General features: G+C 36.2%; 1 protein-coding gene across 3 annotated transcripts; it reads right to left on the bottom strand.

Annotated features, from left to right (window-relative positions):
* Positions 1-13,178: 13,178 nt before the first annotated feature.
* On the bottom strand, positions 13,179-21,553 carry LOC116142499 (phosphatidylinositol 3,4,5-trisphosphate 3-phosphatase and protein-tyrosine-phosphatase PTEN2A). Of its 3 annotated transcripts, XM_031427923.1 has the most exons (14): positions 21,166-21,553; positions 19,665-20,186; positions 19,130-19,231; positions 18,996-19,052; positions 17,303-17,368; positions 16,063-16,239; positions 15,855-15,941; positions 15,714-15,778; positions 15,563-15,639; positions 14,399-14,445; positions 14,144-14,274; positions 13,929-13,998; positions 13,658-13,772; positions 13,179-13,567 (listed from the first exon to the last, which is right to left on the bottom strand). In XM_031427923.1, exons 2-14 carry the CDS (start codon positions 20,097-20,099, stop codon positions 13,245-13,247), a joined length of 1,752 nt encoding a protein of 583 aa, XP_031283783.1. In that variant the 5' UTR covers positions 20,100-20,186; positions 21,166-21,553; the 3' UTR covers positions 13,179-13,244. The 3 variants fall into 3 exon arrangements, with proteins under 3 accessions (XP_031283783.1, XP_031283781.1, XP_031283782.1); XM_031427921.1 differs by having other exon boundaries at positions 13,179-13,772; XM_031427922.1 differs by having other exon boundaries at positions 13,179-13,772; positions 19,665-20,305.
* Between the last annotated feature and the right edge of the window lie 3,098 nt (positions 21,554-24,651).

Genomic DNA, 24,651 nt, shown 5'->3' on the forward strand with positions numbered 1-24,651 from the left:
TTGGATTGAGTAAGAGATGAAGAACAATGTTTAAAGTGGTTCGAATGCTTAAATAAGTGAATCCTACATCCACTAATATTGTATTAATGAGTGAAGTCAGGTCGTGTTCAGCGAGCTGATTTATAGCTTAAGAAATACAATAGGGAGAGAGAGTGTGTGTGTGCTATTTCAGAGAAAAATTAGCTAATCCCACAAATGGAAGAGGAGCCCTCTATTTATAGTGGGATGAATTGAGGTAATGATTACTAAATCTGTGAATGGGGCAGATGTCATGCAAATCCTTCTCAGTGTCCCATTGCTCACATGCTCGAGTGATTTCCTCGGCTTGTGCAGAGATTGGACACGTGGACCGTTTCCAGCCTTTCGCCAATCTAGCACATACCTACTGCACTGGCAGGAGCATGCCACTCACGTCAGCATGCAACGTGGTTGCTCCTGAATGGTTGTAGAACCTACCTAGGCTCTGACCGCCCATACTGACAAGGCTCGGCGTCAACCCTACTTTTCCAGGCATAACAATCTTTGTTACTATGAAGATTTAGAGGAACATGGAGAAGATTATCTTCAATCAGTAACGAAATGCAAAACTAGTTGATGTTTATCAGATTATATGTTGTATCTTGTACTCTTTTTTCCAACTATGATGTCAAACCAAACAAGCTAGTGAGTTACAATTTAGAGACGTGTGTGATGATATGATGAAAAAGCTCAATTTAGAGAGGAAGGCAATGATCACTAAAACAAAACGAGAAGTTTTAAAGTTGTTGTTTGAAGATTGTTTAAGCTACCAACCCTACAGTGCCATTAGTGCGAATCTATGCAATGAATACCTTTAGGAGATTTCAAGATTTAGTAACTCTTTTGGGTTGGAGTTGCGAAAAAAATGGGAGCTAATATGTGAAATCTGGGTAGAAATGTTGGGATATGCTACTATTCACTATGGATGGAGAGAGCATGGCCGACAACTTGTCGAAGGTGGAGAATTGCTCACCCATGTTAGCCTTCTTATCGTGCATCTTGGCCTAAGTGCACAATACAAATATGGTGGGAAAGAACTTCAAGACTAAGGGTCCGTTTGGTTCATTATTCTGATACTTTTTAGAATAATATTTTGAAAAAAGTTAAATTGGGTGGGTATTTAGATGTAGGATTTAGAAATTAACAAAAATACCCTCTATGTTTGTTTATTTACTAAACACCCCTATAATAAAATATTAAAAGTTAACAAAAACACCCCCAACCCACCCATTAAATATGGACAGCCGGCCACCATCGCAAAAGGGTGGCCGAAGTCACCGTATCGACGCATGACTGGCTGGATCTTGTTGGTCGTGCGCCGATATGGCCTTTTCTAGCCAGATCCACGATGGATGGCCGGAAAAGGCCAGATCTACGGCTAGATCTGACCATTGATGACCAAATCTAGCCACATTTGGTCGTCAACGATGGCCAAAGATATGGTCGTCGTTGACAACTAGCTATGGCCAAAGATCTGGCCATTGACGGCCAGATCTTTGGCTGTAGATTTGAGCTTTTTCGGCCAGATCCACCGTGGATCTGGCTAGAAAATGCTAGATCGATGCACTACCAGCCAAATTCAGTTGGTAGTGCGCCATTAAACCAGATTCCGGCAGTGGTGGCTGGAATCTGGTAAATGTGGGTTGTCGGGATGTTTTTGCAATTTCTAAAAAAAAAATTAGGGGTGTTTAGTTAAATTAACAATTTTAGGGGGGTTTAAAAGAAATTGAATAATATGGAATAATATTTTGAGAATAAGCTAATTTTACTGTTTAACTTTATTAGGAAAAGTTATAATGCTATTTGAAAGAGTGAATCAAACGTAGCATAAGTTTTTTTTTATTATTATGGTTGTTGCTCAGTTTTAAATGTGAAAAACCTTAATTATATAAGATCTATGATATCTGACACTTCGATTTTTTTTTTCCTTGTATATAATCTTAATTTTTAGTGTTTGTTATTGTAATAGATGCCTTTCACCATTTAACAACATATCGGTAAATTTTATTGACTCAATTTCAAAGTTCCGAAGCTACAAGTTTTGCCTCCTATTAGAGCTAACGATCTTGAACGTTTGATCAATGGATCAAGATCAAAACCAAGTCTTGGCTACGATGAAAGCATTATGATCTCCATAAATCCAGATCATGGGCTTGGCTAGTTATTTTCATTAACCATGGAGCTAATGTTCAAATATATATAATTTTTTTGAGCGAAAAATTTGATTGAAATTTGGTTTTGTAACAGTTTTTTGATGCAATAAAACTTTATTCAGATTTAAAGAAAATCAAGAAGTTTTCTTGTGAGAATTTTCAATAAATATAATAACCATAATGTTGGAGACTTGGAATTGTCGACCACTTCAACAATTCAGGGCCACATAAACATATTTGGGGGTCTTAGTAATAGCAAATCATAGGACAAATTACTTTCATTATAACGAAAGAGGTGAGACAGTATTTCAATAATATTGATTCTATTGGATGTAACATGTTAGTTGGGTGAAACAAGTAAATCTCATGTATATTTCTTTCTCTTTACTCAATTGATATTTGTGTGTGTGTTTCTGTCTTGATTTCGTATTTCTCTAGATTGTTTCATGTAAACAATTGTAAAAACACTTGAAACACATATTTCATCACTAGAATTGAGATGCAAAATTGAGACTGTAGGAGAACTCGGGAATAGGAAGATACAGAAAAAAATTGTGAGGCAAATAATAATAAGTATTAATAATAAACTTAGGGTATTACGTATATACCTTCCCTATTGTTAGGGCTATGCAAAAAAACCTGTTACCCGATATCCGACCCTTATCTGAACCGAATCGAATAGAAAAAAATCGGGTATCTGGAAATTCGGTTTGGTTTTGGATAGTTATAAATAGATACCTGCATATTCGATTTGGATACTAGTTTGATTTTGAAAGAATCCGAGTACCCAAACCTTAACCGGTTTCCACTAAAAACAAAACTACATTCGAGGACCAGCATGTTCAATTTGATCATTAAGAGTTTTCCTTTCTTCTACTAATTAAAGCTACTCAACTTATAGTCCCTTCACCGCATGCCACTCACATGCTTACTTTATAAATAATGCATAATCGCTAATCTCCATTAATGTGGGTAGTTATGTCAATATGAAATTTAGGTAGTAATCAACCACATGTCTCAGAAATCAAATAACAATGTGAAGCATATTTATGGAATTTCTAATGATGATTTAATAGTAGTTGTCACATAATCTCCCACAAGGAAATTTTTCTATGGGAAGCCCTAACTCTATTCGATAGTTGACTCACTTGACACAAAATTGAGAATCGATAGGCAATTCTCTTCTCTGTTCCATGAATTTAAGAACTGGAATTGACAAATTCTGGTTTCAATTCCTTTTATCGGGAACCTGTACTGTACAGTTTTGATTTCGTATTAGGAACCTATACTGTATAGTTTCAATTCCAAATACGCAAAAATTGCAAGGTACCAGAACCGCTCATCCCTAGTGAACATGAATATTATTTATAAAATTAATTGCAAATATTGGCAATTAATATTTTCTGGTAACTCCTGTGCGAAAAAAAATTTGTCTTATTGGCACGGGACTCATTGAAAATAATAATTAATTGTGTCCTCAAAGAAAAACTTTTTTCCTTTTTCTCTCTCTCAGACAGTCAATCGGTCACTCTTCATTTCCCACTAAGTCCATCAGGAGTCTCTGTAGCTTCCTCTTACGGAACAAGCCGACGCCCTTTTTTTTCTAGTGTGAATTTCTCTAAATATATTGTAAATGTATACTAAAAACAAATAGCTTTTACGACTTTATTTCAATGTTTGATTCTTGAATGATTAACTTGCTTATTGCTCTTGTTTGTGTAGTACATTATTGAAGGTTGAGTTTTTTTAGGCATGGAGCTGCCACTGATGGTTTCTCTGCTAGTTTCATGTATCCAGACGGTACTCTCTTCATCTCTTTTTTATGTTATCTGGATTTTGTTGATGCAAGTTTTTGTTGCCTACAATGCTTGTGTGTGAACTTCATGTTACTCATTTTTGTTGTTAGGATTTGTTATGGTAACGTTGCTGTAAGCTGTGTATGCTTATGTTTTACCATGATCACAACTTGTTAGGGTGATAGCTTTATATGGTGACGTTTTATCATTAAGTGGGCCGACGTCATTTTGAGCCAAGTAAAGATCAATGCTGTTCATTGGCTGGCTAAGAATCCAACGGTGGGAAGTCAGTCTGATGGTCAACAGTATAAAAGCAGTGTAACAGTCCATTCTCAAATGATTGAACCTGTTTTCGTGTTTTTCCCTTTCTTTATAAAACGAACTGCCTCTTTTAGGGTTTGGATATAGTTTTGATCTTGAATCTTGTAACAGGATGTTGAGTGGCTGGTTTACAAGCCACTTGAGGGTGCTAGAGTTTGCAGTGTATTTGGGGTACTAGATCTGTGTCTCTAGGGTGTTACGGGTTCTGTAAAGGTTTGGGAAAGGGTTCAATTCTTTGGTCAAGTTGTGTTCTGTAATCTTGATCAATATAGTGCAGCCAGCTCACTGGTTTCCCAAGCTCAACGTGGACGTAGCTTGCTCAATTAGAGCAAGTGAACCATGGTAAATCTTGGTGTGTTGTGTGTGTGATTCTATCTCTTTGTGCTGTGTATTTCGTGGTTGTTTTGGTTGATTTGTTGCGAGTAGGTATAACAGTGGTATCAGAGCCATTTCTTGGAGATTAGGGTTTTACGAAATTAGGGTTTTGCGAATTTTTGCAAAATTAGGGTTTCGTGAGATTAGGGTTTCGGGAAATTGGGGGTTTTCGAATCAATGATTCCTTTGAGTCTCCAATTGGATCTCGGAAGTCAAATCTTGGCCAAGTTTAAGGGTATCTATGCTGGAAACCAGTAACCGCCTTAAAAACTACCTGGCAGTACTTGGTGACCTCTGGTATAACAATGCCAATTACACCTTAGACTATTCTTCCCTCCTGTTACAGTACAATGAGCACTACCCGTATGGAGATCTCCCAATATGATGGGAAGATCGATTTCGGGAGCTGGAAGAAGAAGATGAAAGCTCTCCTCTCACACAACAAGGTTGCAATCGCACTGGAAGAAGGCATCAAGAAGTGGCCAGAGGAAAAACTAAAGAAGAAGGAGGAAGTTAATGAAGAAGCTTACAATTTGATCGTTCTGAATCTGTCAGACAGTGTCCTCAGAAAGGTAGATGGGATCGAATCACTGCTAGAACTATGGGGTAAACTCAATACTTTGCATGCTTTACAATCTGCCCCAAATTTAGCTTTCTTAAAGGGCACTTTATTTTCTTACAAAATGGATAGTTCTAGGAGTATAGAGGACAATTTAGATGAATTTATTAAAATGACTCTGATCCTAAAAGGAACAGATCAAGAATTAAGAAGTACTAGCCTAGCTATGATCCTCTTGAACTCACTGCCTGATGACTACCAAGTAGTCAAAAATGTGTTACAGTACACTGGTACTGTACCAACCCTAGATCTAATAGTTGCAGGTTTTAAGGCTAGCGAGTTAGAGTCGAAAGTCCAGAAAAGGAGTGGGTCGAACCTGTTTGTTAAAACCAAGGTAGAGTCTAGTCAGATAGGGAGGAGTAATTTTGTGAATCAGGGGAATAGGAATAAGAAAAAGTGGAAGGGAAATAACAAGAGTAAAGAAACTAGAAAATGTTTTTTCTGTAATAAGNTAATTAATTGTGTCCTCAAAGAAAAACTTTTTTCCTTTTTCTCTCTCTCAGACAGTCAATCGGTCACTCTTCATTTCCCACTAAGTCCATCAGGAGTCTCTGTAGCTTCCTCTTACGGAACAAGCCGACGCCCTTTTTTTTCTAGCGTGAATTTCTCTAAATATATTGTAAATGTATACTAAAAACAAATAGCTTTTACGACTTTATTTCAATGTTTGATTCTTGAATGATTAACTTGCTTATTGCTCTTGTTTGTGTAGTACATTATTGAAGGTTGAGTTTTTTTAGGCATGGAGCTGCCACTGATGGTTTCTCTGCTAGTTTCATGTATCCAGACGGTACTCTCTTCATCTCTTTTTTATGTTATCTGGATTTTGTTGATGCAAGTTTTTGTTGCCTACAATGCTTGTGTGTGAACTTCGTGTTACTCATTTTTGTTGTTAGGATTTGTTATGGTAACGTTGCTGTAAGCTGTGTATGCTTATGTTTTACCATGATCACAACTTGTTAGGGTGATAGCTTTATACGGTGACATTTTATCATTAAGTGGGCCGACGTCATTTTGAGCCAAGTAAAGATCAATCCTGTTCATTGGCTGGCTAAGAATCCAACGGTGGGAAGTCAGTCTGATGGTCAATAGTATAAAAGCAGTGTAACAGTCCATTCTCAAATTATTGAACCTGTTTTCATGTTTTTCCCTTTCTTTATAAAACGAATTGCCTCTTTTAGGGTTTGGATATAGTTTTGATCTTGAATCTTGTAACAGGATGTTGAGTGGCTGGTTTACAGGCCACTTGAGGGTGCTAGAGTTTGCAGTGTATCTGGGGTACTAGATCTGTGTCTCAGGGTGTTACGGGTTCTGTAAAGGTTTGGGAAAGGGTTCAATTCTTTGGTCAAGTTGTGTTCTGTAATCTTGATCAATATAGTGCAGCGAGCTCACTGGTTTCCCGAGCTCAACGTGGACGTAGCTTGCTCAATTAGAGCAAGTGAACCACGGTAAATCTTGGTGTGTTGTGTGTGTGATTATGTCTCTTTGTGCTGTGTATTTCGTGGTTGTTTTGGTTGATTTGTTGCGAGCAGGTATAACAGTGGTATCAGAGCCATTTCTTGGAGATTAAGGTTTTACGAAATTAGGGTTTTGCGAATTTTTGCAAAATTAGGGTTTCGTGAGATTAGGGTTTCGGGAAATTGGGGGTTTTCGAATCAATGATTCCTTTGAGTCTCCAATTGGATCTAGGAAGTCAAATCTTGGCCAAGTTTAAGGGTATCTATGCTGGAAACCAGTAACCGCCTTAAAAACTACCTGGCAGTACTTGGTGACCTCTGGTATAACAATGCCAACTACACCTTAGACTATTCTTCCCTCCTGTTACAGTACAATGAGCACTACCCGTATGGAGATCTCCCAATATGATGGGAAGATCGATTTCGGGAGTTGGAAGAAGAAGATGAAAGCTCTCCTCTCACACAACAAGGTTGCAATCGCACTGGAAGAAGGCATCAAGAAGTGGCCGGAGGAAAAACTGAAGAAGAAGGAGGAAGTTAATGAAGAAGCTTACAATTTGATCATTCTGAATCTGTCAGACAGTGTCCTCAGAAAGGTAGATGGGATCGAATCACCGCTAGAACTATGGGGTAAACTCAATACTTTGTATGCTTTACAATCTGCCCCAAATTTAGCTTTCTTAAAGGGCACTTCATTTTCTTACAAAATGGATAGTTCTAGGAGTATAGAGGACAATTTAGACTAATTTATTAAAATGACTCTGATCCTAAAAGGAACAGATCAAGAATTAAGAAGTATTAGCCTAGCTATGATCCTCTTGAACTCACTGCCTGATGACTACCAAGTAGTCAAAAATGTGTTACAGTACACTGGTACTGTACCAACCCTAGATCTAATAGTTGCAGGTTTTAAGGCTAGCGAGTTAGAGTCGAAAGTCCAGAAAAGGAGTGGGTCGAACCTATTTGTTAAAACCAAGGTAGAGTCTAGTCAGACAGGGAGGAGTAATTTTGTGAATCAAGGGAATAGGAATAAGAAAAAGTGGAAGGGAAATAACAAGAGTAAAGAAACTAGAAAATGTTTTTTCTGTAATAAGGCTGGTCATATTAAAAAGAACTATTTTGAATGGATCAAGAAACAAAAACAAGGGAACACAGAGACAATCCTAGCCACCACTACAAACCTAGTAGATGAACCTGAGGTGCTTACAGTGTCAATGTCTGACACTATTAATGAGTGGGTGTTGGACTCAAGATGCTTTTTCTATATGAGTCCAAACAGAAACTGGTTCCAGGAGTTTGAGGATACTGATTCAGAAATAGTTTACATGGGGAACAATAATGCATGTAGTGTTAGAGGAATTGGCTCTATAACTCTAAGTCTTAACTTTGGAAAATTGGTTAAACTCACAAGAGTCAGGTACATCCCAGAACTAAAAAGAAACCTGATATCTCTAGGTACCGTAGATGAATCAGGCTGTAGTTATAAGGCAGAAAATGGAAGCCTGAACATATACGGAAATAGGAACCTTATCCTGACAGGAGAGAAAAATAATGGGCTTTACATACTCTGTGGGAACATATCTTCTAACTGTTTGAACTCTGTGATTAAGCCTGCCAACATATCCAACACAGAAAAGTGGCACCTTAGACTAGGTCACATAAGCCAAAGAAGTATGGATACCCTGAACAATCAAGGTCAATTTGGTAAGGATAATATCTCTTGACTGGATTTCTGTGAAAATTGCATACTAGGAAAACAACATAGAAACAGTTTCCAAAAGGGGGTACACCAAGCCACTAGTCAACTTGAATACATTCACTCTGACCTGTGGGGACCTGGGAGGATTAGAACCTATGGGGGAAACAGTTACTTTATGTCCCTAGTAGATGATTACAGCAGAAAGGTTTGGGTTTACCTATTAAAGACTAAGGATCAAGCCTTAGAAAAGTTTAGGGAGTGGAAACTCTTAGTTGAAAATTAGACGAATAAGAGGGTTAAGGTTCTCAGAACTGACAATGGGTTAGAATACTGCAACCAAGAGTTTGATAAGTTCTGTAGTGATCAAGGGATATTGAGGCATAGGACTATGAAACACACCCCTCAACAGAATGGGGTGGCTGAGAGAATGAACAGAACCCTCCTGGATAAAGTGAGATGCATGCTTATCACCCCCAAACTTCCCACCTCATTTTGGGGAGAAGCCCTAACCACCTCAGCCTACCTGATAAACAGAAGCCCCTCCACTGCTATAAACCTAAAATGTCCAGAAGAGATGTGGACTGGAAGAAGCTGTACTGCATATGCACACACTGTTGGTGGAAAATTGGAACCAAGGTCTACAAAGTGTGTTTTTCTGGGATACCAAGAAGGAACAAAAGGGTACAGGCTGTGGGACAAGGAGTCCCCTGGGGTTAAAGTTGTAGTAAGCCGAGATGTGATTTTTAATGAGGGTACTTTTCCCTATAAAAGTACTAACTCTGATATAGGTCCAAATCCAAGTGTAAGGGAGAGTTCTAGTAAGCCTAAGACTACACAAATTGAGGTGGAGCTTCCTGCCCAACCTCAACCACTGCAGGATTCTGAAACCATCCAGGAAACTGAAGCTGTTCCTGAACCTGGAGGAGAAGCTGGACATTATGATCCAAAACAAGAGGATGAGATAGAAACAACTGAAGATACTAAAACTCAGCTTGAAAACTTGCAAGATTACCAACTTGCAAGAGATAGGGCCAGGAGCCAGGAGCCAGGTAAGGATTCCCACAAGGTTTTCATATGCTGACCTCATTTATACTGCCCTTCTTGCAGGTACAGAATTGCAAAGAATCAAACCAGAAACATATGAGGAAGCAGTGAACTCTAAGGAAAGGGACAAATTGAGGGCTGCCATGGAAGCTGAGATGAAGTCTCTAAGGTTGAACAAAACTTGGGTTCTTGTACCAAAGCCAAAAGGGCAAAAGGTAATCCAATGTAAGTGGTTGTTCAAATTGAAAGATGCAGTAACAACCAGAGAACCACTCAGGTATAAGGCTAGAATAGTAGCCAAAGGCTTCACCGAAAGAAAGGGAATAGACTTCAATGAAGTCTTTTCCCTAGTGGTTAATTATGAAACAATTAGATTAATGCTCTCCATAGTAGCTCACCTAGATTTAGAACTTGAACAATTAGATGTGACTACTACCTTCCTTCATGGGGATCTTGAGGAAGAGATCTATATGAACTAGCTTGTAGGATTTATAGATCCAAAGACCCCTGACCATGTCTGCCTTCTTCTCAATTCTTTATACGGCCTAAAACAATCCCCCAGGCAATGGTATAAAAGATTTGACACATTCATTGTGAGTATAGGTTTCACTAGGAGTAAATATGATAACTGTTTTTACTTTGCCCTAAGTAATATCTTGCCTGTGTATTTACTGTTGCATATGGATGACATGTTAATAATTAGCAAGTCTAAGTCCTTGATTTGTGAATTAAAGGAAAAATTGAGTGCTGAGTTTGAAATGAAAGATTTAGGAAATGCAAAGAAGATCCTAGGAATGCAAATTGACAGAAATAGGCATAAATGTGAGCTGAGAGTGCACCAGTGTTCATATTTGCACAAACTAGTAGAAAAATTTGGTATGGCAGGTGCAAAACTTGTTACAGTCCCACTGGCCAGTCACTTCACACTGAGTAAATCACAATGTCCCAAAACTGAACCTAAAATGATTAGGATGGAACATATCCCATATGCCAATGTGATAGGATCTCTTATGTGTGCCATGATTAGCACAAGGCCTGACTTAGCCTTTGTAATTTCCTTACTCAGTAGGTATATGTCTAACCCTGGTATGGATCACTAGATTGCTTTAAAATGGGTTCTGAAATATGTAAATGCTACTTTAAATGTTGAACTGCATTACTGTAAAAGAATTGCTTCACTTGAGTTGGTTGGGTTTGTAGATGCAGACTTTGCAGGTGATAGAGACACCAGGAAATCAACCACTGCATACTACTTCACTTTAGGAGGCAACTGCATCAGCTGGAAATCCCAGTTACAACCGATAGTTGCATTATCCACTACTGAGGCTGAATATGTGGCTGTTGCTGACATATTCAAAGAAGTCATCTAGCTAAAAGGAATTCTCAGTGAAGCCAAGTTAACAAGTCAGAGGCCTGTAATCTTTTCTGAAAGTCAGAGTGCAATACATTTGAGCAAGAATCCAGTGTACCATGAACGTACCAAACACATAGATGTAAGATATCACTTTGTGAGAGACCTGATCTCAAGAGATGAGATAGCACTTCTAAACGTTTCAACCGAAGAAAATCTAGCATACATGGGTACCAAGACAGTCACTCATACCAAGTTCAAGCACTGCTTGAATTTGTTATCCATTCAGTAAATCAGAGTGACCAGGGCAATGAAGGATCCCATAAAGAGCAAGATGCACTATAGTCACGAATAAACCCATCAAGGTGGAGATTATCAGAGTGATGGCCTTATACGGTGACGTTTTATCATTAAGTGGGACGACGTCGTTTTGAGCCAAGAAAAGATTAATCCTGTTCGTTGGCTGGCTGAGAATCCAACGGTGGAAAATCAGTCTGATAGTCAACAGTATAAAAGTAGTGCAACAGTCCCTTCTCAAACGATTGAACCTATTTTCATGTTTTTCTCTTTCTCTGTAAAACGAACTGCCTCCTTTAAGGTTTGGGTATAGTTTTGATCTTGAATCTTGTAACAGGGTGTTGAGTGGTTGGTTTGCAGGCCACTTGAGGGTGCTAGAGTTTGCAGTGTATCTTGGGTATTAGATCTGTATCTCTAGGGTGTTACGGGTTCTGTAAAGATTTGGGAAAAGGTTCAATTCTTTGGTCGAGTTGTGTTCTGTAATCTTGATCAATATAGTGCAGCGAGCTCGCTGCTTTCTCGAGCTCAACATGGACGTAGCTTGCTCAAATCCAAGCAAGTGAACCACGGTAAATCTTGGTGTGTTGTGTGCTTTGTGGTTGTTTTTGGTTGATCTGTTGCGAGTAGGTATAACATTAAGTCATACTAGTGACCTCGAAAGATTGGCCTTGAACACCAGCTGCCATCGCTGAAACACATAATTATTAGGATGATCTGGAGAGATTAAAGGATATGGGAAATGAGGATGCATGACTGTGGGGAATTATATAGAAACTTGCTACTTTGTTTTAACTAAAAATAGGATTTCATGGTCTAAATTAAGAATGTTAGATTTCTTAGTCAATAGTCATGAAATAATGTTAAGAGTTATGTTACATAGATAAACTATTTCCTACAAACTGGTGTAGCAAGCTGACAAACATGAAATTCGTTTTGTTATGTTACGTCCTTCACATATTTACTTGATAAACCGACCAAATAGGAGGTATGTGGATATTCTTGGGATCAATTCAAAAGTGCTTTTGATAATAATATTTGTTTTTTTTTTAAAAAAAAAATTTTACCCTATTTCTCTGTCCATTTTTGTTCGATATATGCTTAAATTAATTTTAAATAAATTATTATAAAAGACATCTAATTAGTTGTCAATTAAACTTATATATTTGTGAGATTTTAATTTTATTTTTCTTTGATTTGATTTAAAATATTTGAAGCACTCTTGGAAAATCAGTTGATTAAAAGTTACTTTCCACAAAGTACCTTTTGGTATTGTGACAAAATAACTTTTGCCTAAAAGAGATTTTTTAAAATAACTATTTTTAAATTCATTTTTAAAGTATTTTTATGAAGAATTTTGTAATAGGATTGTAGGTATTTTTGAAACAGCTTTAAATTATTATAAAATAGATAAAAAAATATCTCTAACTATTATAAAAATTTGTATAATATAAAAGTTGAGAATCTTTCAAAAAAAATTGGCTTACATATTAAATATCATACCTCTATGTATATAGTAAACGTTGAATTTATATTTACAATTATGCATTATTTTTGAAGATTTTATAAAAATAAAATGAATTATATTTCATCTTTAGGTTGGAACTTATTATTTTCTCTTTCTTAGTTGCTAATAAGGATAACAGGTTTAATTAAGATGTGTCATGAAAAAAAAAATCTTATTCTTACCACTGAGACAAGAAAATAAGATCTAAATGGAGAAATATAAAAACTCTATGATCACAGATCACATCATGTGACATTTGCCATCACTAAATATAATTAGATTATATAAAGTAAACATAAATCTATTATAGCAAAGTTGCTTTAGGAAAAGTAACAAATTCACAACAGGACTGATTGTTCCACTTCCACTCAGAAATCTGGATGGGAGAAAATTGAAACAGATCAATTTGAAAATGCATAGCAGTTTTCTTGTTTCCATTACAAGAACAACAACAAAAAATTTCATAAATTCCAGCCAACTTTTGATTTACAGAAAGCAGTAAGCCAGCAACAGGCTTGATGATAAAAATGAACGAATAGATTGCCCATCGTCTACATATAATTTGCAAGACACCTTTATGTACACATCTTTTAAATCCAACCCACCCACATCACTCACTTTCATAGTCGTCTTCATCTCCAAATGAAAAAACAGATGCATCAGCAGCCATTGCCTTGAATTCACTTTGTGTGTTAGGAACTTCATGGCCCGGGATACCTCCCCCTACTGCCGCTGCTTCCTTTTTCAGCTCACTAGTAGACTCTGCTGGTTGCGCCCCAACATTTCCCAATGAAACTTTCTCCGTTGCATGAGCTAAATTAGCAACTTTATCTGAATTATTTTTTGTTTCATAACCAGAGGTGGTTGAGGCAGTTCCTCCAGCTGCCAGAGCTTTCTTGCTTTTGGAAGAACCACCTTCTTCTGCCTCACCATCTGAAAACACATCATCATTATCAGGATTTCCTGTCTCCTTATTTTCATTTGGAGCAGCTACACCATGATTAACCAAAGCGGGAGCAGAACCTGAGCTTTCATCTGATTTCTTGGTAACAGTTTCAGAACTAGGGCTCGCTGGAACAGGGCCATTATAATCTACTAATACAACCTCGACCTGGAATCCAGGTGAAGGCAATTTCCTCTGCACACAATCCATGACCACACATGTCAAGCTACATATCGAGGAAAAAAAAAAAAAAAAAAGAAAAAGGAGAAAAGTGGAGAATATGGTTATAAGTGCTGTCTACGCAGGTCATCAGTGCAAATATTATCACTTAATGACATGCTCAAATTTTACCTTGTCAAACCCATCAAGATCACCGGTGTTCAGAATTTTTCTGTTTTCCATCATGGTTGTGTTTAACCAGCTGAGAAATCACATGATGAAATGAGTGACCATTTTAACTCCAGTTTATAAAAGCATAATAAAAAAAAATATGTATTGAATCATAGGGAGGCTAGATGGCATAATCAAAGAAATTTATTGAATCATAGGGAGACTAGATGGCCAACCAGTAAAAATCTCCTTGGCGGTCATGAAAATGGATTTTGAAATCGCCAGCCAACTCTGCCAAACCTGGCTCTCCAGGCAGGGCAAAAACCATAACGCCTTTCTTTGGAGCAGTAAACCAAAAATCTTCAGACTGTGGAAAAGAACATTTAGGGTTTAAGATGATAAGAAAGGAGCTCCAGGTGATTCATAAAATATTCACATAAACATTTTAAAAGGATTTAAGTAATTGCAGGAAATAATATACGCCAACCTACCGATAAATCCTTGGTTCTTGGATGCTTTTTTGTGGAGAATAGAACACCTGGTTTAAGAAAGCATAAAAAATATAATAATCAAAAAGTTAGATAAGAACCACATTGTTCGTAAAAATATTTCAAACTCACACTGGACACAGAAAAGAAAATGCATTTTGAACTGCAGCCTAGGAATATAAGAAAACTACAGCAGTTGACCTTTCAAAACTAGCTAGCACTCCAGTTTCAAACCACACAAAAAATTAATTAAGATGTGATAGACCTCCCATTAAGCATGTTTACCAATACAAAGGGCATAAAAGACAATAGGGACAGAAAGGGGATTAAAAGTGTGAGGTGCCTTGCTGTAGGTTGTTAGAGCAGTGGTTACAGCCACGTATGGGAAGGGAATCAAAGTTGCTAGGGGAATAGGTAGTCATGCAGGTAGTATAAATAAAGGGTCTGTTTTGGTGAATAGGCAGAGATCAAATACTGTCATTGTGGGAGGTCCCCAGCTCCTCGAATTGCTGAGATCTATCTGTTAGTTTATCAATATTTTTGTTGTTCTTTTTCTCTTAGTAATATAATTGTTGAGGCTTGCTTGTGTGAACATATTCTGTTATCTCTGGCTGTTTGTGCTGTTGTTTGTTATCAGTGCAGGGAGTCTTATCAAGATGCAATACAAAAAACCAAAATCCACAAAATCATAGCAAATTAAATAGTGAAAGCAACCAGCAGCAGTAGAATACACCCAAAGCTTTTTGCTTTTCTATATGATAAATGGGAAGCACTATATCAACTAATTACAAAATTATAAACATGAATCTATCCAGGTAACTTTCATGTGTAATAGCCAATAAAATTCTAAACAGGTTAACAAACTTCTTTCACAAGTAACTTACTGTTGCTAGTACACATTTTTGACTTCAACTTTATGGGATGGAATTCCATTTAGAGGGGCCTTGTTGAGAGAAAACTAACAGACAAAAGCACATGGACACATGCATATTGCAATCAAATGCAGCAACAATAACTCCCAAGAATAAGAAAATTCAAACTCATGAAAAGCCTACTGAACCAAAAGGCATTAAAGGAAAAGACAAATTGTGGCAATTGCATGCACTGCAAAAAGCAATCAAGTCATTGCTGGATAGATTTTGAAATAGAAAGGATGCAACAACACACCACTATGGTCAGAGACAGTTATGTGGGGTCTGATCCAGTATGGACACCTGTGAAGCCGAAAGCCCCTAAGCAAGCACCTGCACAAGATGCAATGAGTAGTCAGTACAGAAACCAAATTTGCTATATGAGAAATACATGGCCAGAAGTATACCTACGCCCAGGCTGGTTCTCTCCGTTGAAGTAGGTTTGGACACGTTCAAAATATTTGACATACCTCTAAGAGAAAAAATATAAAAAGATAAGCACATTATATGCAACTATTCAAAGATTATACATAGCAATACAGACTCACAATTTGACTGGGCAGAACCAGCCCTTTTCCGTCCACACATCTTTTCTGGTTATAGTAGTCAATGGATTCCTCTGCAGTAGGGAAGAACTGTGCAAAGACAGCAAAAAAGTATACAATTCAAATTTCAGCAGAAAGGAATACTAAAGTTTCAAAAACTTCTACAAGCTTAAAGAAGCATCTTTCAGAAAACTTGCTACAGGTATCTTACCTTCAAATACAGTAAAAGGCTAGAAATCATTAACCCTGTCCTTGCCATTCCAGCCTTACAGTGCACAACAACAACATTCTCAATATCTTGCTTCAACCATGAATATGCACTATGGCAAAATGATATTATCAGCTGAATTGGGGGGCAATTGTGGTCATCAAATGGGAAACTAGCTACCTGAGGCAATACTCAAAGAATTAGCTTCCCCACAGCTATAGTAACTAAAAAATAAGCAACCTAATAAAGCCTCAATGGTCTCAATATCCAAAATAAAATAAAAATAAAGAAATACATGGTTTCACTATAACGTATCATTTTTTTTGGGTTTTTCAAGATAAAAAAAAAGACATTAAAATGAACTAAATAATATATTGCTCAAGACAACAAAAGGATTGAAACAAGTGAAACTTGACATTGAAGTTTATCAATATTAGCTCAATTCAAGAATCAGAAAGTTGATTATTGGAAGTCTGATTGTTGATTAACCTACAAATACACATAGTGCATAACATATCTAGGACCAAATGTTTAAGACCACCATCGATAGATGTGAGGGTAGGTAATTTTGATGAAATTTGATTTACAGCACCATAAAATCTTTGGATTCACAAGTACCAGAGTGTAAACTATTAACATTATCATCACTCTTCAAAAATATTTCTGATTTCTATATGCATTAAGAATAAAATTGTTTATGCATCACATGTATTTACACTTGCAGCAAGAGTTAATTTTGTTGCTTGATGGCCAATGTTGCACTAAAACCATATTCGGCCAAGAAAACCATAGGAGATGCTTATCAGTCCACCAGAAATGCCCAAACTTGGTTTTACTACATTATACTACTCAACCATATCCAGAAATCATAATCATGTTCTGTCAAACAACCATTTTGGAACAGTTTGCCACTGCCACCAACATACAGTTTCAATGACTGAAGTCAAAAGATTTATTCCTGTCTTCTCAAGAGCTCAGCGATTTTATACATTGTGATGCTTCCAATAGTTATTGAATGGTGTAAATTTTCCTTGTAGGATCTATTGATCAATTAATATACAAGGTGAGGCCTTCCCTAAGCTTAACAATAACCATAACTGGCCACATCTGAGCTTACTCTACCTTAGTTTAGATCTCTGTTACTGAAGATGAAAAACCTTAGTTTAGATATCTGTTATTGATATGAAAAACCTACCTCATCTTTTTTCTTTCTTAAAAAATTAAGAGGGCAGAGATCACTAACCTTTCCTTCAAACAATGATGCATCATAAAGCCTCTCGGAACAAAGATTGTACACTTTGTATTTGTCCTGCATACACAAAGTAGATTAATAGTAACGTTAATTCCCAATACTTAGTGACAAGATGCATATACACCAGTAGACCAGACTAATAACAATAAAAGAACCAGAAGGCAGTTCCTAATGGCATAATCCCCTCTTACTTATCCTGGAAATTTAAGTTTGAACCAGAATATTAAACGATAATGACCAATTTTGAATATTTTATAGGCAAGAAAGAAATTGTGATGAGTAATATCTCAAGTCTGAAAATCACACAAATAATAATTCACAGTTATAACGTTAAAATGAGTGTTTTGAAATATATTCAAATAAAATCGGCTAATCATCAGATAAAATGGTTTAACTCTCTTTTAGGATCATTAAAGATGGTCTGACCCATTAAAGGGCCAACTACCAAGGTGAAGCAATGCAAGAATAGGACAATATGCTTTCCAACATGATTACACACATTTCAAATACATGTAAGGACGAAACAAATTGAGGTGATGACACTAGAATATACATGTGATTGAGTAAACAAGCAAAATGAGCAACTTTCACATCTATATTTAATTATTAGCATATCCTTGCCACATTCCCATTCCTCCTAACTTTTTTCCTTGGAAGACTCCATATCAGCATGTCTTGATTGTATCACAGATAAGTCAAAGCTAAAGCCTCTTGTCTATATTGTATCACAGATAAGCCAAAGCTAAAGCCTTTGAACTATCAGCTCTAAGCAAAAAGACTGAACTTGCAAGATATACAAAAATTGATTTTGAAAGGCTATTTTTTCTGGTTCAAATGAACTTAAAAGCAAAAACTTCAGAAACAGAGAAATCCACCTCAGCTCTAGAACAAATGCAAAAACTCAACCATCCAAAATAACATAAACAATCAACATTTTAAGAAATCAGACCAATTTGACATAAGCAAAATTAAACATCGCCATTACCAACTTTCAAAACATTCAAGTTTAAGGCACATCAAACTGAAGAAACAGTCCCGACAAGGATCTAGAAGATAAGAAATGCTTGATGACTAAACTCATGACACTGTACGACCCAATTTCCAAAAATAATTCACATAAGCAACCTACATAGCCAGGATACAGCTAAATCAAATTGATCAATCTGTATAGATTATTGATAGACAACCCATTAGTAAGGTCTATAAGTTAAGGGGGCATAAAAGGCACTAAGGGCAGATGAGTGGTAATGGCAGGAGTTCCTATCAATTACAAACCACAGAATGCATAACAAAGAGAAAGTATTATTAATTGGTCAAAATCATACAAAAATATCACCAAACCAAGATTCTTATCAAGAAAAAAGGAGATGACTGAATCTCAAAGGCATAAAGATCAGTAGCTCTCAAAATAGTTTAACTCCTGATCAAATGAAACACAATGACATTACACTTGTGCAGTGAACAACCAAATCTAACTTGCAAATAATGGGATACAGATTTTTCATTTCCCATTGACATTTGGAATTGATGCAGCACCAGAGTCATTTACGATTATCACAAAAAGACATGCCATAGCCTTGAGAGATGAAAATGAAAACTACTCAATTCAAATCAGCAAACCAAGCAGACATTACCTAAAATTGCTTTTGAGAAAATGTGCATAAATGAAAGTAAACATTTTTACCTTGTGATAGGTTTCGAAGAATTTAATGACCTCTTCCATGTGGTTCCGATAGAATCCCTGCATCACATATCTAAATCCATTACTGATATTTAAACAAATACACTTAACTGTAAAGTGAAGATTAACTTTCGTACTTCAACAAATCCAAAAAACCCTGAGCTCATATCACCAGCAGGGAACCCCATAGCAATTATATTCTCAGTGATATAAGTCATATCCAAATCAAATCCTCCTTCCTGAATATAATAAAGATTGCAGACAGTAAGAACAAGATTATTATAAAAATGAACATATATAATAGTACAAGATGAATAAAAAATAAAAAAAGAAAGAAACCCCACAAAGTATAAGTATAATTTTAATTTTTCATACTCAAGGTACTTATATATATTTGTATTAGTGGCGTTAAGAAAACTGTTTTTGTTTTCAGAAACATGCCACAGAAGCTAAATCAAAACACTGATTTCTAATGATCTAAATCATATACTAAATCTGTTCTTTTTTTATCATAAGAAAATAATATGCAAAATCATGTATACTAGTACAACAACTAAGCTGGTAATCAGTATCTACATCACATAAGCAACAAAACAACAGTAAGTACAAGAACTGCACTTTATGAGAATAAAAAAATAAATTGAATTAAATCAAACAGCAAGGATATCTCACCTGATATCTTCGTTTATTTTGAGAGACAACATGTCTAGCTTTGACCTGTACGGCCTTGACTGCACTCTTAGATGAGTCAACCAAACCTTTTGTAATTGTTCCAATTAAACCAGATTGTGCAGTTGTTGAAGTTCCCTCAGAAACATCTTCTGCCTGGGGAGATTTTGGAGACAAGCGCAGTCCAAAGCCACTAGTAAAACGTGCAAAACTTGATTTTGCAGAACTTCCTGGTGGTGAATCTTCTTGTGTGCCAGCAAATGGCTGAGGAATTTTCAAATTTTTGGCCCATGTTGATATACCAGCAGCAGATAGTTTTGCTGGTGGATCACCTGAAGGATTATCTGCTCCAGTATCAACTGTAGTAGAATGTTTCATCTCAGGAGCCTTAGTAGGAGGTGAAGTTGAAGAATCAGAAGATCCAGAATCCATTCTCATGCCCTGCCCTGGAGGTCTCAATGGTGGTTGATGCTCGAAGTTCAAAAACCCAGCATACAGTATTTCACTGTATGTATCACAATACAACTGCAACCATAAACATAATATTTTCTAAGCAATGAAGAAAAAATTAAAAAATGGAGCATAAAAATAGCCATATTATTCCATTCACTTCTCCCGCTTGCTTCTCTGTCCCTCTTTTGACCCTTGATATTTTTATAATATCCATGCAAAGAAAAACAAATGCCATCAGTACAAAGAAATCAAATGAAAGAGATTTTAGAGGCTGCACGATGCTTAGTATTTCTGATAATTTCATGCTTTGGATTAAGATGAACAAAACTTCGTGCACAATAAAGTTACATACTTGGTCAATATAGGAGATGTTGCTACTCTCAGATCAAGTAATTACTAATCAAAACCAAACCAATAATTTTAACTTTACTAATTTATCTCACATATGAAATAAGTGACAAAATAAAATAATAATAAATTAATCACACTCTTAATAACATTCACTTCGAAACCGGGATTTCATGAAAATCTTTGAATGAACTTCCCGAGAGTTAAAAGAATAACCAACTTCAAAAGCATGATTCCAACCAGGTGGAATCTTTTCACAATGTTAACCGATTAAGCCGCAAGAATCAATTGCAACCACAATAATGAATTGCTGAAACTCGGTTTAAGAGTCTCGTTAGCTAAGGTGGTAACTGCAACTCAATGCACTCTAAAGAAAGGACTGCTGCCAGAAACTACCAGTGCTTCTCACACTCGTAACACAATACATATACCACCCAACACTCCAAAGCAAAAATTAACAGCAAAAAGCAATAAAATTGTAACTATTTCCTACAAAAAGGTAACCCCTAAAATGCTCAATAATTTTCAGGCTCAATCGAAAATAAATCAAAATTTCAGCTTCTATACAGACGATATGTTGTAAATTCAGAAATTAAAATACATAAATAAATAAAACTACACACGACTCGAGTTTCATAGAACGCAAAAAATGAAGTTTGGTAAATTGAAAACATTCGGATCTACGGCCAGGATCTCCTCTTACCGACAATGAATAAGAGTTGAGTTCAGAGTGGAAAGAGATTGATGCAGAGGCTGATCACACAAGGCAGTGAAGTAAAGCCAAGCTAGGGTTTCGAATTTTCAATGAGATAGAGATTCATTAGAGTTTGGAATTTTGATGTGGTCACGTGGTCAACGCATGGGGTACGCTGATCTTGCAGAAACTGTCTGATGTGTGTAAAGAGATGGTGTTTGACATCAGACGGTGAATGATGCTTCTCTCGAGTTCAGATCTTGAAAACTTCTATACGCTGATTAATGTCATCAACGGTGCTGATTTCGTACGGTTCGAAGTTGGTTTCCGAGGTTATCACTCAATTTCATCCAATTAATTCTTTATTTTTTATTGAAATGGCAACGGCATAACTGTAGATGGTTATGGGAATTTTAAAGTAAAAAAATGTTTTTATTGAGCAGAACTTCATCAATGGGTGCGTTTGGCTTATTGTTTTTATCCATATTCTCAATCATATTCTTCAAATATTATTTGACTTGTTATTCTCAAAATGTTAGTCTATTTTTTAATTACTTTCAGACCCCATAAGTTTATTAATCTCATTAAATACCCCCCAGAAAAAAAGTTTAAAAACTAATAGAAACACCCCCACCCACAATACTTGCCAAATTCCGACAACCACCATCGGTGGTAGCCGAAATCTATTACAACAGTCACACGACCACCGAAAATAGCCGGTAATGACCAGATCTAGCCTTTTCCGGCCAGCGAATCTGGCTGAAAAATGCCAGATTTGGCCGTCAGCAATGGCAAAAAAAATGGCCCGCGTTGACTGTCAACGACAGCCAAATCTTGGCCATCGTTGACAGACAACGGCGGCCATATCTTTGGCGGTCACTGACGGCCAAAGTTAGCCTTTTCCGATCATCGAAGGCCACATTCGGCCTTAGATCTGGCCTTTTCCGGCCAGATCTGTGGTGGATATGACCGGAAAATGCCATATCGATCGAATACCTACCAGATTTGATAAAAGCTTGAAAACACATATTTTGTTAGTGATTCAATTAGATTATTTGTGGAAAAATGTGTTTAATTTATGAAATTTAACTTAATTATTTCATAAATGTCTTTTATGGGATCACAGGGATGTTTTGAGTGTTTTCAAGTTCTTAAAGATGATACTCAGATGAAGGCTATATCGACAATGGAATGTGGGACGACAAGAATCAAATGGTTCGTGATTCGGAGCTGAAACAAAGAAGTTAGGGCGAATTGAAGTTAAAGTGAGAATCCTGGAAAACGCTCTAGTTTTGAACATGCGACAGTAATTTGACAATAACTTGAGCTGCAGATCTTGGATTGAGATGATTCTTGAACCGTTGGAAAGCTGATTCAAAGGGGTACAATTCATATGTTTACCACTTGACCAGATTCGAACGTTATCATGCTCAAAAACCACCGTCTTATCAAGATTGCGAGTTCTAGGGCAGAATCAACTATGCCTAGGCACAATGCTGCAGCACAACTACGATTCTAGACTTCTTTAAATCAAATTTATGACGTGTATTTCATGTTTTAAGAGTTCTAATGTGATTAGGATAGTGGGAATCATAACCCTAAAACCCTAGGAGTATAAATAGATATTTTTAGCTGATTTAGAAAGGGAGAAAGGGAGAGAAGTTTAGCGGCTCATTGGAGATTGGAAATTCCTGTAATTTTGAGTCATCAATTAGAGAAGTTTTTCTACTCTTTCTTATACTCATGTTTATGAATATAATGACTTTTATTACTGAAAGTATGAACTAATTTTATTTTCTAGGGCTAAGATGTAGCCCAATTTTATGAATATGCATTGAATTATTTGTTGCTAATTTTTATTAAGTTTTGTTTTAAGCTTTATTATTGCGCTTAAAGCTTTCAATTCTTAAGGGCCCTAGAGTTGAATGATTTTATGGGTTAGGTTGAGACTGGAGATGAAATCGAATAGTCTAAGGAATAAAGCCATAGATTGAGCGAACGCTGAGATAGGTTACCGGATCTGTGAGGCTTTGGTAAATTCCATAGAACTTAATGATTCCAATGCTTAAATTGATTGAGATAATTTGGGTTAGTAATAGGAGTTAATTTGTTAATTGTTCGAGAGAAAGTTAGCGAAATATTAGGGAGTTTGGTCTTTAGAATAAGCTTATTGAGTTAACGATAAGTCAATGCATAAGATTAAATTGGTGTGAAATTATGCCCTATCATATGATTTCCTACTAAAGTGTTAATAAAAGGCTGTTTATTTTTATTTTATTTCTAGTTGTTTTATTTTTCATTGAATCATTATGAAAATCTGATTGATCAAATAGTAATAAGATAGTTTAATTGGTACTTGGTATTAGTATTCCTTGGGTTCGACATCCGTATTCTTAACTTATTACTTGTACGATTTCGTACACTTGCGAAAATCACAACAAGATTCAACCGGATTTTATGGTTATCCAATTTTCCGGCCAGATTCCGACGGTGGCACTTTGGGTGTTAGGGGTGTTTTATCATTACAATATTTAATATATGGAGTGTTTATTAAATTAGCAAACCTTGGAGGCTTTTTTATAATTTTTAAATTTATCTTGTAATACTCCCTATTCAACTATCCAAACAATCCCTAAAAACCTACCCAAATAATAAACCAAACGCACCCAATGTTTTAATTTAAATACAGTATACGTATATATATTTTAAAATAGAAGCAAATAATGCTTATACACATTGAAATATTCTAAACATAAAAGTCTGTTAAATTACATAGAAATTGATTGTTAATAAATAAAATGTAAATAATACATACTCTAGGTGACCAGTGGTTTAATAGAGATTTAAGTATATACCGAGTCCCTCCTTAGGTGCTAATAGATAGCACGAAGCTCTTACCGATCGATCTAAGTTCCGAGAGATTAATTGAGATGCACGTAAGCTGCCGAACTCCTTAATAATAAAAAAAAAAAAAAAAAAAAAAAAAAAAAAAAGATATTCAATTAGTGGTTCAATACCAATATTTGCAGCTAAGAATATACTTCATAGTATTCAAAATCCAATAATAATAATAATATCCAAAAGTGAGTTGATCAAATCACAAGTTTTTTTTTTAATCATCAGGGTGTTGGGTAGTTATATATACCTCAACTAATCCCTGAACCTTGAAACTGGTCGAGTAAGAGCATCGATGACCACACGTTAATGCCTGGGGGCTTCAAACTGAGGAGTTCAAAATTTTCTTTTACTCTTTACCATTATACCCACCCAGTGATAGTTAAAATATATTCCAACGATTTGACAGCGACATGTTATTAGTAGTTTTCAAAATTAGGAAAGGAAAATCAGTTTCTCAAATTTTAGGGGGAAAGGGGAACTCAGTTTCTCAAATTTTAGGGGTGTGATTATAACCTTATTAGTGCCGCACAATTCATTGTGGTCATTGATACTCCTTGGTACTATCAAATGGACCTTCAAAGTTAAAATTTTTTATCT

This window comes from Pistacia vera, unplaced genomic scaffold, assembly GCF_008641045.1.
Source record: "Pistacia vera cultivar Batoury unplaced genomic scaffold, PisVer_v2 Contig410, whole genome shotgun sequence".
In the NCBI taxonomy this organism is placed as follows: Eukaryota; Viridiplantae; Streptophyta; class Magnoliopsida; order Sapindales; family Anacardiaceae; genus Pistacia; species Pistacia vera.

Excerpts from the sequence above, each read along its gene's own strand:
- LOC116142499 (XM_031427921.1), bottom strand. The coding sequence starts at position 20,099 with ATGAGAATGGATTCTGGATCTTCTGATTCTTCAACTTCACCTCCTACT. Across the intron at positions 16,240-17,302 it reads CATCATTGTTTGAAGGAAAG|GTAGCTAGTTTCCCATTTGA; the intron begins GTTAGTGATCTC and ends GTATTGCCTCAG. Across the intron at positions 15,942-16,062 it reads GCCTTTTACTGTATTTGAAG|TTCTTCCCTACTGCAGAGGA; the intron begins GTAAGATACCTG and ends GTCTTTGCACAG.